The sequence below is a fragment of the Carassius carassius genome, chromosome 3 (assembly GCF_963082965.1).
Source record: "Carassius carassius chromosome 3, fCarCar2.1, whole genome shotgun sequence".
Lineage (NCBI taxonomy): Eukaryota > Metazoa > Chordata > Actinopteri > Cypriniformes > Cyprinidae > Carassius > Carassius carassius.
In genome coordinates this window covers 12,009,129-12,024,923 of record NC_081757.1, presented here as the reverse complement: position 1 = coordinate 12,024,923, position 15,795 = coordinate 12,009,129, and the positions used below count along the sequence as shown (strand labels likewise).

General features: G+C 40.3%; 1 protein-coding gene across 5 annotated transcripts in view; it reads right to left on the bottom strand.

Annotated features, from left to right (window-relative positions):
• Nucleotides 1-5,004: 5,004 nt before the first annotated feature.
• Nucleotides 5,005-15,795, bottom strand: part of LOC132119430 (transcription factor SOX-6-like) — a 100,002-nt gene continuing 89,211 nt past the window's right edge. For 2 of the 5 annotated variants that reach the window (XM_059529385.1, XM_059529392.1), the window contains exons 13-15: nt 9,218-9,451; nt 7,628-7,844; nt 5,005-6,609 (exon numbers count right to left, since the gene is read on the bottom strand). In XM_059529385.1, coding sequence (XP_059385368.1) covers nt 6,300-6,609; nt 7,628-7,844; nt 9,218-9,451 — 761 coding nt within the window. In that variant the 3' untranslated portion in view covers nt 5,005-6,299. The remainder of the gene's footprint in view (nt 6,610-7,627; nt 7,845-9,217; nt 9,452-15,795) is intronic. The other 3 variants (XM_059529402.1, XM_059529410.1, XM_059529420.1) reach the window with 2 other exon arrangements.

The following is a 15,795-nucleotide window of genomic DNA, read 5'->3' as shown; positions in this document are numbered from 1 at the left end:
TTGCTTGAATTATAAGGGCATTCTAACTGCATTCTTTCAAGAGTTTTTTTTTTATTTTCTTGCAAAGTTGGTGACATACTCGTTAATTCTAATCAAGGCAGAATCATCATTTCAAAAGTTGCGTTTGAACCATTTTTCAAAATTACGGAAACTTGCTTCAGCTTTTTGATCGGCCAGTTAGTTCGAAAATTATCATTAGTAGAGAATTTTAACATTTAATTTGCACGATACATTTTACATAATACACAAATTTATTAATCTAAAGGGATGGTGGATGTTTTTTGTTATATTTTATTTCCACCAGGGGGACGCTATCCCCCTTCAATTCGAGCCCTTATAGGCTATGCTTCTGTAGCCACAAATCTTTTAATGGCCAAATTCAATTCAAGTTTCCGTAACTGGACACTACGAGACAATTACTATACAACGTCTAACAATCAATATTCAAAACGTATCCATCTGCAATTTCACGTTACGGAAAAACAGCCCTGTCGTGTTACATGGCCGTATACCCACCTGCACGCTCTGCTGTACTGTTCTGTTTTCCCGCGTTCACAGCTCCACGTGCTGCTGAAACGTTGTTGGCGTTGTACCCAAGCACGTAACAATGAACTGAACACAATGTCTAAAGAAAATAAAAAACACCTGACAGATAACTATAAAATAATCATAAATAAGCTTTTTAGCGAGCAATTTCATCAGTGTGCAGTAAAATGCACAGATAAGTGTGCTTACATTTGAAAGAATGTAAACGCACTTCTGTGTTCACTTTATACCCTAGAGCTCACTGTTTCAGAAGCAAGAAATGAATTTAGAAATATATGTCTGTCCAAGGACATTTATATATATATTTATAAAAAATTTAATTGATATGACATTTTCTTTTAATCATTTAGCGCATTAATCATTTAGTGCAAACTTTTTATTGCACAAAATAGGCTATAGGCATATTGCACAGCTGTAACTTTTCCTCTTTTAGGTGCAATGTTGATAGAGTAGGATGAATTAGTATGCCATATTTATTAGCATTGTTGTCCATCTACCTGCAAGTGGAATCTGTGCAAGGAATAAAACAAGGCATATGTGCAAGGCTGCCACATAATATGTAAATTGTTTGCATGTGAGAAATTTACTTCTTTGCTTACTGATACACAAGAGCATCTAAATGTTTGAATTCTCTTAAGTCGTATTTCTACTTCAGCTATTGCATTTATTATGGCAGTTCATATTACGCTTAAGGCACATTAAATAAATTCATTTACTACTCACTTAAGCACAACAAACTCCCAATGTCAAATTAATTCCAAATAATTAATTCATTTCAAACTTCTGATTAAATAATATTGTAAATATACCAACAACCACACACTATTTACAAGAAATTACAACACACAACAAATAAAACAAAATGTCTCTTTAATTTGTAAGTGTCAACAGCAGTACAAAAGATGGAGTGATGGTGAGACGATTTTGTCATATGTGTGTGTACTCTATCTTTTATGGAAAAAGAGGAACTCTTGAGGTAAATAAGCAAACAGACAGGAACACCCTCATCTGCCGTCGTACATCAGTGAATTGAGAATATACTGTAAAAATGGTGTTACATTACAATATAACAAATGCTGCTTGTGGGGAAAACAACCTAGATATTTGTACAATCCACTAAGGTGTCTAAATACACCGAAATGTGTCACTCATCTGGTTTATTTTATTCGATATAATAATACTACCATTACAGAGAAGACTGGTCTCTGGACATACAACTGTAGCATTAATTAGTTTACCTCACGTCAATACTGCACATGGAAACCAATGACTTGCTGGTTTACATACTAAAGCCAAGCAAAAAATATTTTTAGTACCTTCTTTCTTTCTTTTTTTTTTTTTTCTTTTTTAACAATAATATCCTTAGCAAATAGCTTTTGTACTGTATAAAGAAGAATGTGAACACAAATGTGATGGCAACCTTTTTTAAGTTCAATTAAAAACTTTACACTGGACTGTACAAGATATTATTTTAAACTATTTACATTTTTAGATTTAAAACTTTTTTTTTCTCCAAAAGCAGCAACAGATACTATTCTATATCTCTAACGCCCAAACAATAATACCTGCCATGGGTCTACGTACCTGTTGGGAAACCCGTCTCTACACTCACACACACACACACAAAGACAAAATTAAAGAAAAGTGTTATCAGGCTACTAGCGGGATTCGAAACAAGAGCGTACCTAGCGACAGAGGAGCCACACACAGTGTTGCTTGAGACTACAGAAATCTAAAAGCAAAGTAGCATTGACAACACCATACGTTGTCCCTGACAGCAACATTTTACTCTTCTGAACAGCAGCTAGCATGTCAGTCCAGCATGTCAGTGAATTGTGCTGATTAAATTAACAAAAGTATCCCACAATATACATCACAAAAGTCCATACCAAAAAAAAAAAAATAGCATTACAGTAAGATAAGTAGAAACACCCAAGCTTTGTCCTCAGTTATTGTACCTACTTTGCATTAATATGGCAGTGATAGTTATAAAAGAAATGTAATTTAGACTTGCTGTTGACTGGATGGGAAATGGGCTATTAAACACTATAAAGCAATTAAGAGAAAAACACTGTATGAAAACCTCAAATGCAATAAAAAAAAAAAAATATTTGCACATCCCCCAATGGATTAAATGCTCAGCGAGAAGCTCACATGTTTTCAGATGAAGCTGTACTGTATGACACATCACAACTGATGCCCCTCAATTACATGTTCTCTCATTCAAATTTGGCACAAAACCAATTATTATAGAACTTCAGCAAGTACCTCAACATTTAGAAAACAATTTGTAAAATAAAAAAAGACAAAAAATTACGCACATGGATTTCAAGATTTGTCCTTTGCTACACAGTTCACCGACAACATAGCAAATGGCTGGTTAACTCAGCATGGAGTGCGATGTTCCTCACTTAAACACATGGAAGTGAGATGCCTGGGTGTCTCAGCTGTGTCTCCAATACTACTCAATCAACAGGGATGTGAATTCAGCAACTACATGAGGTACAGTGAATTGTCAGTTTGTGATTTCATTCTTTTTTTCCTAAATACAATGACCAAAAACATACACACACACAAAAGAAAAAAAAAGTAAAATACATAATTTATACTTCAGCAAGTATCCATGGACAAAAATAGAATTCTATTTTCCTATGTTATATTTACAATGAAAAGGAAAAAAAAAATCTGTAATGAGATGGAGATTTAAAAAAAAAAAAGAAGAAGAAGAAACTTTGTTTTGAGCTCCAATCCATTTTGAAATTTCACTGTTTTTATTCTGGTTCTCTGATTGTCCTTTAATTCTGTTCTACTGACACTTTTAGAGCCAATAATGGCTAATAAATACAATAAAATGTCTATATGCACTAGAGAGCTTCAAATACAATATACAACACAAACATACATGACCATTAAAATGTGCTACTGAAGTCCGGTGTGTCTCAGTTGGCCAGTCACTACGCGAGCCTCTCCGTCGAGTTTACTGCTCTTTCTCCCCTAGGCAGCACTGGAGCTTAAACAAAGTGTTCATTCATCACGTGTCTGCATAAATAAAATATGTCAAGAGAAAAATGACTCAAATCTGGCAACTGTGAGCCGCGCTCACATGAGTCCAAACAGGTGACTTGTTCATGTAGGATTTTTTTCTTTTTTTTTCTTCGCACAACGGCTTCACATTAGTCAGAATTGATAAAAATACCATTTATATCCAGTGCTTATAACACTTTTGAATCATTATCTCCGTGTGAGATTGAAAAGTCTCTTTTTTCTTTTCTTTTCTTTTTTTTCTTTTTTGTTTTTTTAAGTCTATACAAGCGCAATCAAGTTTCAGTCCCAACAACAGTCCTTTTGTCTGCTACCAGCCTACAGAACTGGCTTGGCATGGTCAAGGAAATATGTACAAATCACGTACAAATCAACCAATCCACCAGCAAACAGATATAACAGCTTTAAACAATAAACGTTGGCTTGTAAGCAGGGAAGAAGAAAAAAAAACTGAACGTGGATGTCAGGGGACACCCAGCCAAGTACTGTACCCTATGTAAAAATCACAACAAACTTTAACAAAACCAACAAAATAAAAGGTAAAAATACAAGCTTCTAAAGAAGTGCTCAAAACTTCAATGAATTAAGTATATGCTTTTCAAAGAGGGGCGCTGAGGAGAAAAGTCAATGCTTCAACTGCTGGGAGAAGTAAGCGCTAAATAGCCATCGGTACCTTTTAGACCTTTGGAGGTAATGCAGTGACCAGAAGCCTCGCTGTGACATTTCCTGTCTATTCTAATCTCTGGGTTACTGATGAAACAGACAGGTTCAAGGGCAAAGGCAAAATAGCAGGACTCATGCATTAATAATGCCGTATTTCAGATGATACCGACTCGTCAGTCATTTTAATAATCCCCCACAGCTTGATCTACTTGTTCCATCTGCTCACTAGCACCTTGTGGCAGCTTCTGGCCGTGGCCTTTCGCGAGCGCTTTGATGGAGAGAGGACACAATAAACCACATGGGCCTCGGCTCAATTGTTCACTACCTTTCTCCTGGGCACGGGCCGATGCCGGGAGCCAGATGGCAGCCCCTTGAGGCAGGGTTTGTTCTGGGCAGAGGTCAGGTGAGTGGAGGTGAATGGCACTCACACCCTGTAGGAGCCTTCGGTAGGGCCAAAGCCTAAAACAAGAGGCCCTGCCCGCTGGCTGCTTCTTGGCTGTCCTTCCACATGGAAACAACCTGAGATCCATTCTGCTGCCGGAACGTGCGGATAATTTAGTAGAGGCGCATGACTGCCTATTTGAATTGTCTCTTATTTTTCAAGTGCTCAAAAAAACTGATTTCAATTGCCAAAAAAGAAAAAATAATGGCAGATTTGTCTCTGTGCATTTTCAAATGTATTTGTTTTAGAACATATATTTAAATGTAAATACAACCAAAGTATCTCAAATCTAAGTATCCTTGGAGAATTTGGAAAATAAGTGCCATTATTCATTTAGTTAAATTTCTCCTTAACTCTTCTGGCATGACTGGCCAAAACATCCTGATAAACTGGACGTTCTCTTAAGACTTAACGATGAACACACTGCAGAGGCCCAAAGACCATATGCTCTGCTTTAAGACTATTTCTGTCAGTTAAGATTACAATGTCTACAAGACTTAAGTGTAAATAAAAGACTTTAAACTTGCTGCCCTGGAATATGGAGCTAAAGACTTCAGCAGAATGTGCTTGTACATGTTGTACAACAGCAATTTGTGATTGTAATACACCAAAGCTGCCTTTCGCTGCCTGTCCAATTCTGCAGATTGGATGCCATTTGGCCCCTTGGCATTCTGGCCTGATTACAATCACTGTGATTAAGAACCGAGCGGGTAAGACTAAACTAGATGAGGGTGGTGGTCGGAGTGATCACTGCATTGAACCTCCTGGAGAACTAGGACATTCTTAGTTCCTGAGCATTTGGACGTGGTTGTCAATAAAAGAGGAGAGGACATAAAACTGGGAGAAGAGGAAAAAAAAGTGGGCTTTGTAGATAAGATTGCAAGGATTGTCTAAGACTCATGCAGTCTCTTCTTTAAGACTTTCAAATTTAAGATTTAAGAGCAGGAAGCTTATGATATGTTTGGCACATCTGGACTTGTAGTAGTACTAGTAGTATTAATAATAACAAGAACAACAATAATAATGGGGAGTTTTAGGCTTTCCCTCTATGGTTCAAATGTAAGGACTTCTTCAGTTTTATCGTATTATGAAATGTCTAATGAAGTGTCGTCTTTTTCCTTTTAAATAGTTCTGATTAAAAACATTCACAAGCTGTTGGCTGGTACAGCATACCTGAGTGAGATATAGAACCCCATCGAAAACAGTAATGTACGCTTCAAAAGAAAAAAACAATACATGTGTAAATCCATATGAATTTAAGTAAGACTGTGAGTTATGGATTCATATGAAATGTTTCAATCGTCAAGTCCTATTATTCAAAAATGTTGTAGGAAATACCCTAAATTGTCCATGATCAAAACACAAGAAAAAAAATTCAATAAAATAACAATTAAAAAAAAAAGCCAAAATAAAACACAATCAAATTGTTTCACACTCGGAGAAACACTTAAGACCAATAGCTGTTAAATCTGCAGGAGCCACATCTGCATGCTGGCTCCCAAAATGCATTTCATCAGAAACAAGTTTTTAGTTTTCTTTTTATTTGTTGTTGTTGTTGTACTCTTTTTCATCTTCTTCAGGATGTTCTTTGCTGGCTGTTTTTGCCTCAGTTGGCACTGACCGGCTCGTGTGTGTCATTCTCACTGCTGTAGTCCGATTTGGGCTCGTCCTCAAAGTCCTCGTACATGTCCATCTCGTCCTCTCCGTTCACGGGGTCGTTAGTTACCATGGTGTCCGGTTCCATCTTCATGTTGAAGGTGCTCTGGATGACGGGGATGGTGGGCTCGGGGCTGGCTGAGGCACTGGAGCAGTCTGACGTCATGTGAGGGGAGGGCGTGGTGGTCGCCATTGTTATGGCACCGGGGTATACAACACCTGCGCTGGTGGTGATGGGGATCTGCGTCTGTGGCTGCTGCCTGATACAGAGGTGAAGAAACAGACAGATTTACGCTCATGAAGTGCCAGTGTATGCTTTTGCTTTTTGCAAAGCTCAGAGAAGCTTAAGAGCTTTTAAGAGACGGATGACAAGTTTTAAAAGAAACTTTTTTCAAGGAAAACAATTACGGTCTCGGAGAATTAGAGAATGGAAAGAATGCACAGAAGCACACAAAATGCCGGTTGAAAGCATAAAGCTTGAGGAGTTTAAAAAAACCAATTCAATGGAACGTGCCCAGCCGGTAGCCCTGTAAAAAACGATTCACAATCAGTGACAACGATTTGGGAATGATTGTGAAAATGACACTCGTTTCTTTCTGGGTGACAAAGCCAATTGGTTGGTAGAGACACAGTCTCCTGATCTTTAACAGGCTGATTGATACTCCAGCGCTCATATTTCTTGCTGTTGAAGTGGAAACACCTGGAGCAGGCATTTTCTTCACTCACCACACGCAGTAAATTATAGAGTTGAGCTCCAAACATCTGCCCTGCAGCCCTCTCTACATTCATACTCGACTCTAATATCCTAAAATAATGGCTACGTGAGTCCCGCTGCCCTCTGTTACAGTCTAAATGTGATAAACCACTACTATCAGGCAGCAGAAAGAAAATACTATTTTGTCAATGGGATTCATCCCAGGGCCTATAGTGCGTTTCCCCTCCTCCGAGAAAAAATAAATTTACCACAGCATATAATCACAAAGGGAGCATGTAGGCAACAAAAGGCTGCATTTGCTTTGCTTTGAAGCGTATATTAAAATTAAGTGTGAGGGCCATATAATGTGACAAATGAGCTAAGTGGTAAATTACTCCAATCAACCTGAATAAAGGGTCACTGGCTTTACACCAGGAGTTGGCACACGGTATGGAGTCATTACCTGCCTATTGTGAGAGCTCTAAGCTGACTTTATGAACAGCGTATAGGGCTTTAACAGAGGGCAGGGCATCTTGGACGGCCGCCTGCTATTGTTCGTGCCGTTTTTTCCACCGTGCACCTACCCCACAGTGAAGAACTGCCTCATCTCCTGCCTCCTTGACCTCATCATCTGCTTGTACTCGCCTATGCGCAGCTTCTTGCCATCGATGATGCAGGTGCGCTTGGGCCGGGGCTTGTACTTGTAGTTGGGATACTTCTCCAGGTGGATCTTGCTGAGCCGTGCCTGCTCCTCATAATACGGTTGTTTCTCCTGGTTCGTCATGGACTTCCAGCGAGATCCTGTTGACCACAGTTGAGAAGTTAGAAGTGAGAAATTATCATTGTGGATTTTTATTGATTTATTATTGAATGGCTTTTAATCATATTTTATAGCTACATTTCATTTTAAAAGTTTATATATATATATATATATATATATATACACACACACACACACACATATATACAGTAAATATATATATATACATATACAAAATAACCACATTATTCTGAGCCAAGCGTTACTTTTGTGAATGGAGGGTAACTGCATTACTATTACCGTTTCTGCATTAGTGAAAACAACAGGCTAGTAAATATCTCCAGCCTTCAGATACGTCCGGGCTGACAGGTCTTTTAGTTGCTGTGATCTATTGACTCTCTGGACTGGGGGACAAGACCCATTTAGCCCTGTCATTTTCATGACAAACACTGCCCACGTGACAGCCACTAAATCCATCTTATTGAGCTGCTCCTGCGGGCATCAAGCCATCCAGTTTAACCGTGCTCGTCTGTTTGAGATGCATTGAATTGTGTGGAATTACTTGCAAAAGAAGATTAGGCAGGTGTGGTAATAGCCTGAACATCTTATTCACAGCATATATTTAGCTTAGTAGCTTTGTAATGCTGAGATGCTTGTCTATCGATTGCTGAGAGGGGAGAAACTGCCTTGGCTGTATTCATTTGCATATTTTGAGCAATTTAAGGTCTGGCGCATTATATGCTGAAATGTCTAGTAAATTACCATAACACTCAGCCTCAGGTCCAATTCAGCTACATTTTAGTTTGGTAAGTCTTGGTTTTGGGCCAAAACAGTGGGCTGTTTCAGTTTGGTAAAAACAGACCCTCCCTTTACCTCAACAGAGGTTCAGTTCATTTCAAAATTCTGAATTAAAACACACTTAATACATGCACATCAACAAATGTCATGTGACTTTGCTTTCGAGTCTGAACAAATTTTGTATTGCTATTTTTATGCCAATTTCCTGGAAGCAATGACTTTGTTTTCTTGATTTCAAAGGGATAAAATAGCTGTTTATTTCGCAATTGATTTCACAATATTCCACTTTTTTGGGGGGCTAGTAATTATTTCAAAACTTGGATAGAATCTTAGCTAATGACACTGATTCCTTGAGTAGTTACTTTGAAGGAAAGTAAAGTCATTTCAATAAGTAGAATGACTGTTTAAATGGCTGTGTTAAAAAAGACTGTTGGGTTAACGTGATCCAAAACAAGCAAAGAATTTTTCAGTAGTTTCTGAAGCACTCTACAATAGTTCCCTGGATATCAGTTCAGTTTATTCTTATGGAGCATGGCATAATCCCAAATGAAATCGGAAAGGCTAATGCAGACGGCCATGTCTGTTGGTCATGATTGATTTGGGGGCTTTGACTTACCCAAGATTTTGCTGATGTTGGAGTTGTGCATGTCTGGGAAGGCCTGAAGGATTTTGCGGCGCTCATCTTTGGCCCAGACCATGAAGGCGTTCATGGGCCGTTTGATGTGAGGTTCGTTGCTGTTCCTTCCCCGGGGTTCCCTGTAGACCCGTGCCTCGGCAGTGCTGGCGCCTCCTGTTGGCCAACAATAATACTGATGTGGTTTATCTGCAGAGCCATTCAGTTCCTTACACCCTAGGAACACCAGAGCAAGAAGGAGAGAGCGGATGCAAACTGTTAATCAACTTAGCAGTGCAGGGCATCCGTCAGCACATCAGAGTGAATGGAGCAGAACCAGAGAAGCTGGGTTTGGTGATCCCGAGAGGCCTGCAGCTGTATCTTATACTCCAGGCTGCCCATCCCAGAACTGGATGGGACAAGCCCATGTTTTGAAGTGTAGAACAAGATGGCAAAACTAGCTCAAACCAGATGAGGAGGACCCTCACTATAATGCTTTTTAGATATTTTGTCTGGATCGCAGCATTCGTACATTCGAACAGCCATACATTTCTGGATGACTGTCGTAATGTTTCTCCTGCTATGAGTAATAACGGTAATGCTCTGAATAACAAATGTGGTACAAGGGTGTTTGTGTAAGGGAGGTAAAATTAGGAGGAGGATCAGTGCCAATGTCCTGACAAAACATATCTCCATGTAATTGCTTTCAATGTGCTAACACATACAGGGTCTGACTAAGATCAGACCTAGTGGTTAAAAACAGGATGGTCATAATAAAAACACACAAAAAAACTAGGTTTCTGTATTTAAATGATCATAGGTTTCACACACTAGAGTTAGTGAATGCGCCCTGGTGTGAGTGCGACTTGAACAGACTTGAAGGAGTGTAACTCCTCAATCAGGCCATTCACAATCAGCATGTGTGTCCCCCAGTTTCTGTATTTAACTTTACAGCAGAGCGAAAATGATTCTGTTTGCATGCGCATTTGCTTCCTTTTATATGTAAGATGTGAAAGAATTAAATAAAAGCTGTATGAATATTTTAACAAACAAAAACATGTTGATAAACAAGGCTTGAAAAATAAAACAAACAAAAAAAAGCCTTCCCATATGCTACGATACATCTTTAATGATCCAAAAACTGGATAAGAAGGCTTGGAATCAGTCATGAATATTTCATCATCCACATGTGATGTGTATTCATTAGGACCCTGAAACTTCAAGTCTTGGCACACGGTACCTGTTTTTGATTTCTATTATCACTGGTGTTGATAAACAAAATAAAAACTCCAGCTTAGTAATGGATCTTGGCACTACACTACTTGGTGCTATTAAAGCACCGGGATACCAAGACTATTCCGAGGGCAGCGTGTTACTCAGAGGAGGAGCAGTAAAATAGGCAATGTCGAAGAGCTACCTTCTCTATCCATACACACACACACACACACACTCGTGCCACATTGGCGCCTGGAGAGAGAAAGTTTCAGGCAGCCAGCAGGAGGCTCTATCCTCCAGGCTCTGCTGGGCAGAACGGCTTTGCCCACAGGGCCCAAAAGATCCATTTACACATGTCATGTTTAACAATCATAATAATCCAGAAAGGGCTGCTGTTTATCTAGCTGCCCGGCTCCACACAGTCATGGTGCATCAGTCAGGGTCTCTCTGATCTTGCCTCTCCACAACTTTGTAGCACTACAAGCAGCCGCCTCGTCCCAGCCCCTTCCGTCGGGATTATATGGCGACGGCATTCCCCGCACAGTACATTAATTTCATTTAGCACGCGCTCACTGTGCAGGATAAATTGATTTCACTTTGTTTGGCTTTGACAGCCATGTTTATTGTGCAATGAAATGTAGTGTGGCGTAGGGCTGACAGTATCCATCAACGCTGGGCAATCTGCTGACTGCTGGGGCCAGATGAAGGCATTCATTACCTTGCCAACCCCAGCTCGCTCGCTCGCTCTGCTACCTCGCCCAGACACGACCGCCACTGTCTGCTCAGGGGGAGGGGGGATGGCCGGCTCTAATTTACGATTCGCCCCGTGCCATTACTTTACCACTGACACTGATTCAGCAATTTATATACTGGCATGCATGCAGATATAGGAAGAGGTGAGCAGCTTACATGCAGGAAACCAGCAGCTGGACTTTTAAATTGCAGATCGGATTAATTTTTTCTGTTTCACTGAGAGAGGGCGAGAGCAACTGGGGTTGGTTGTAATAATCATCTCATGCCCTGTTGTTGCTGTAGTGCGTCAGCAGACACAGACTCAGCGCTCTCAGTCATTTGAGCGGACCGCAGGAATGAGAGCCGACTTAGAGAGTGCTGGTGCTCTGTGGGATGAGATGAGCGGCGGCCCCTGGCACAGAGCCCCACTCGCAGACACGGGTGGTCCGTGCCCCCCCACCCCACTGCAATCATGATGTGCCTTAATCAAAAGCAGCCAAAGAGTTGGCAGCGAGATCGGCTCGTGCAACGTCACACCGCATCTACAACATGCAATTTACAACCCTCTGCTTTTTTTCCTGGCTTGTTGTTGTTTAATAAGAAAGCTTACATGCTTCTGACATTTACAAATTAGCATTAATTGACGCTTTTTCCCCCCGTGCGGCTCTTTTAGGAAGCACCTAGTTAGGTGTGTTATTGTGTAAATAAATGCAGATGTTTCGTTATGCCATGGGAGACCCCCTGAGGTGCGAGAGGGTGGGGTGGGGGGTGGGGGGGGGGTTGCGAGACGGCAGGAGGCTTCTAATCGACTTTATTGTGATTTATGAGACCCGGTGCCCAACATGACAGAGTGATACAAGAATCTCTATTTAATTTGTCTCTCCCGGTGAACAGGAGGGAGAGTAGAGGGGGACTGTATGAATTACAGAGAGAGAGAGAGAGAGTGCTTGTGTGGAAGCGTACGAGGGAAAGGGGCCCCGCGGCCCGGCACACCTGCCTGCAGCAGGCCCAGACTCGACGGTACGCGGAACGGAGCCAAAAGGCTGAGCCTCTCAAGCTCTCGCTGCAGCTAGCCTTTTGTTCTGAGGGCACACACAGACTGTCACACAAGAATCCGCTTGGAGAAACAAGCAACAATCACGCAAACCTGCCAGGCCCTCTGTGGACGCCTTTCTGCAAAGGTATTTAGTGCTGACAATGGGAGTCTCTCCTAACGCGCACAGACAGATATGACACAATGCTCGGCTCTCCCATTCATGTCAGCACTCATATTTCGCTAATTAAACCATTACAACTTACATGTGATTTAAGCCCACCACTTTAACATGCCAATTGTTGAGTTGCACCCAGCAGGATATTTGTTATTCTACTTTGTGTGTGTGTGTGTGTGTGTGTGTGTGTGTGAGAGAGAGAGAGAGTATATACGGACAAAAGCGTGACTTGCTAGTGCATGTTTCATTAAGCTATTGTTTCGCATGCTTCTCGCCCTGGATGTTGTAAGGTCTTGAAGAGGGCCATGCTAAATTCCTTTTCGCAGTACACCATTTTGATGAAAAGAGTCCTGGGCTGACTTGCAGACTATAGAGACAGTAAAACTGGATAAAGAGCTGGCAATGGGAATGCTGGGAAAACACAGACATAAAGAAGTCACACACGAGTGTGATAAAACTATAGGTTTTGATCTATGGATTTCAAACTCAGAAATAATAACAATAATAAAATAAAAAGGTAATATTAATTCTTACAACTGTAAGTTTATATCTCAAAATTGGTAGTTTATTTGTCTTGTCTTTATATTATAATACATGACATTATATCTGACAATATGTCTTTTTTCTTTGGGCAAAGCTGAGGCAGTAATATTTATTTAATTATATTTATTCAGCAAGGCCACACTGATTTGGTCAGAAGTAACAGTTAAGACACGTATGATTTTACAGAAGAATTCTCTTTGAAATAAATGCTCTTTCTAATAAAAATTATTTTCACCCAAAAATCCTGAAAAAAGAAACTTGATCCACAAAAGCATATTAGCATATTATAATAATTTCTGAAGAATCATGTGACACTGAAGACTGGAATAATGGCTGCTGGAAGCTTTGCCATTACAAGAATAAATGACATTTTAAAATGCATTCAAATAGAAAAAAAGTTTTACATTTAAAACTGTAATTATATTTTACAATATTACTGTTTCTCTGTATTTTTTTCAAATAAATGCATTTTTGCTGGATGTGCTATTATTCCAATTAATTTGACTTTAATCTTAAATTGGAGGATCTGTGGATTGATTAATTTTGCTCACCTGATGTTTGTCGTTTACTATAGAATTGTCACACTGATAAAGGCAGACAGCTGAAACTTTCGTCTGTTTTAACTCAAATAAAAGATTTTAGAGTGCAGACTAACCTTTATAATGTTATATAATAAACATAGGTCATGGCACCTAACCAGCTGAGAGAGCGCGGTGAATTGCATTGATCAAATAAATGCAGCCTTGATGGCCATACAGAAAAATATATATTTTTAAATCTTACAGAGTAGATCCTTGCATTAGCTCCTTGTGTTCGTATTATGACATAACATGGTGCCGTTTATCATACTCCTCATCTAACCCACAAAAATGTCTGATTGAGCTTTTGGTTCCTTTGCTTTGACTGCAGTGAACCTCAGATTGCTAGTCTATAATAATTCAGTGATAACATTGCCACAATTTAACCATATGCATTAACATAGTTCAGAGATTACAAAGTAAAGCAGTTAATCAATCCTGGCCAATGTTCATTTTGGCCAGCATTGTCTGAAAAGCGTGCTGATATTACCTCAACTTCCTGCCCCTGGAATCTCTCAACACACCCTTTGTTCTGCTAAGACCCCCGTCTGACAGAGATAGTTTAAACACACGCACGACCCGACCCATTCGGCAAACAAAACTCATACGATGCCATATGTGAATGAACAAAAGGGCCATACTAAAGCCTTTTGTGGTATTAGTTAATGTTTTTCATCTGAGCTTAAAAAGACCTAATGACTTTGCGGTGAGCTGATGCATGTGGCTCGTGGCTTTTTGCGAAATGAAGGAAATTCTATCTATTTCCATACCCCGCCGTTATTTTCCAACGGCCTCTCTCTCGTTAGAACTTTGGCAGCTGTTAATTTGGTTGCTGCATGCTTTACAAATATTAGTTCAAGCAACCTAAATCTTTCTGCGAGTTACAGCAGTGACAGAGCGCTGTTTTACACCCCAAGCCTTTTCCAATATAATGTGTCTTTTCAGCAGGCAGGACCTCTGTATGAGGAAGCATGCGGCCGTTATGGACCCACTCAGTAAATTTCCTCTGCTCTCCATGACAGTTACTGCATGATTCTGTTTGCCCTGTTGAAGCGTCAAGAAATTTAATTCTCAAATGGTAGTTTCCTACTTAGCTGATAAATCATTTAAAGTGCATTAAAAATAGCAAGCTTATACTGATGAAGCCCCAAAGCTTCTGAACAGAGCAGTGTAATAAAACAAAGACTAGTGGCAAATAAACAGGATGAAGGGTTGCCTTTTTTAAGCGTAGGTATCACATACACGGTGCGTACATTCCTCAAATGTTCAGCGAGAGGAATGGAATTTGTTTTACTTGGTCTATCGAAAAAGGCTCTAAACACAAAAACACACAAGTAAACACTCCATGTTTCCCAATGGGTAAACACATTCTGCTTGTAAAAGAGACTATTTAATGTGGGGCGTATCATCATAAAATGCTGTTCACATCCTTCATCTCGATGTGTTTGTGGGAAGATGGAGATGGGGACGGCTCTGAGCGCTCACAGTGGCGCCTGTCCACTGGGATGAGAAACCTCTGTGGCCTTCTAATCCTGTCTGTACTGGGAGTAAACTGAAGGCACGCTCTCCATTCCTTCACATCCACATAGGACTTTGAAGGAACTCTGCATCACTTGGGCGACTGGGTGCCCTCAACCCTGCCCCTCATTACTCCGGTGCCCACAGAAGTCGGGTTCCCACCGTGTTGGAGGAACCGAGGACCCAGCTTTCTCACTGATCTGAGAGGGGTGGAACAGGCTTCTTGGCGGGAATCTGCTCTGGTCTGGTCAGATCAGATCATGCCAGACCAGAAAAACTGCATCTCTAAACCTCTGTTTACAGATTTGAATACTACCCAGCCAAAATAAATAATTTATGTCTTAGAAAGCTCATAAACAAACAGAGTTATGCGAGGCTGATCGTCTTGCAAGAAAAAAAATCTATTGTGCTTGTTCCATCAAGGCCTCTTTATAAAGATAATACCCATAATTTTTTAAAACTTGAATTAAATGTTTTATCTCTCCATATTTTAGCTGTAGATTTCCTTGGGAACTGTTACAAGTATTTTATACCGAAAAACACTGGTGCACACAAGCGTACTGTTTATGAACAGGGAGACAAAAGGAGTTGACACCTTGTCATAGAAGTTCTATCAGCATTTACACCTCCACACCCAGCACATCAAGCATGAGCTGTGGCAACAGAGCCTGGTCCTGGAGGAGGGCCAGCATTGTCCCATCCCTTTGTCATCAAAAACTAGCTGTAAAAACTTTAAATACAGCTGTGCGCACTGCATTACCCCATCAACTTTCCCTGACACTGG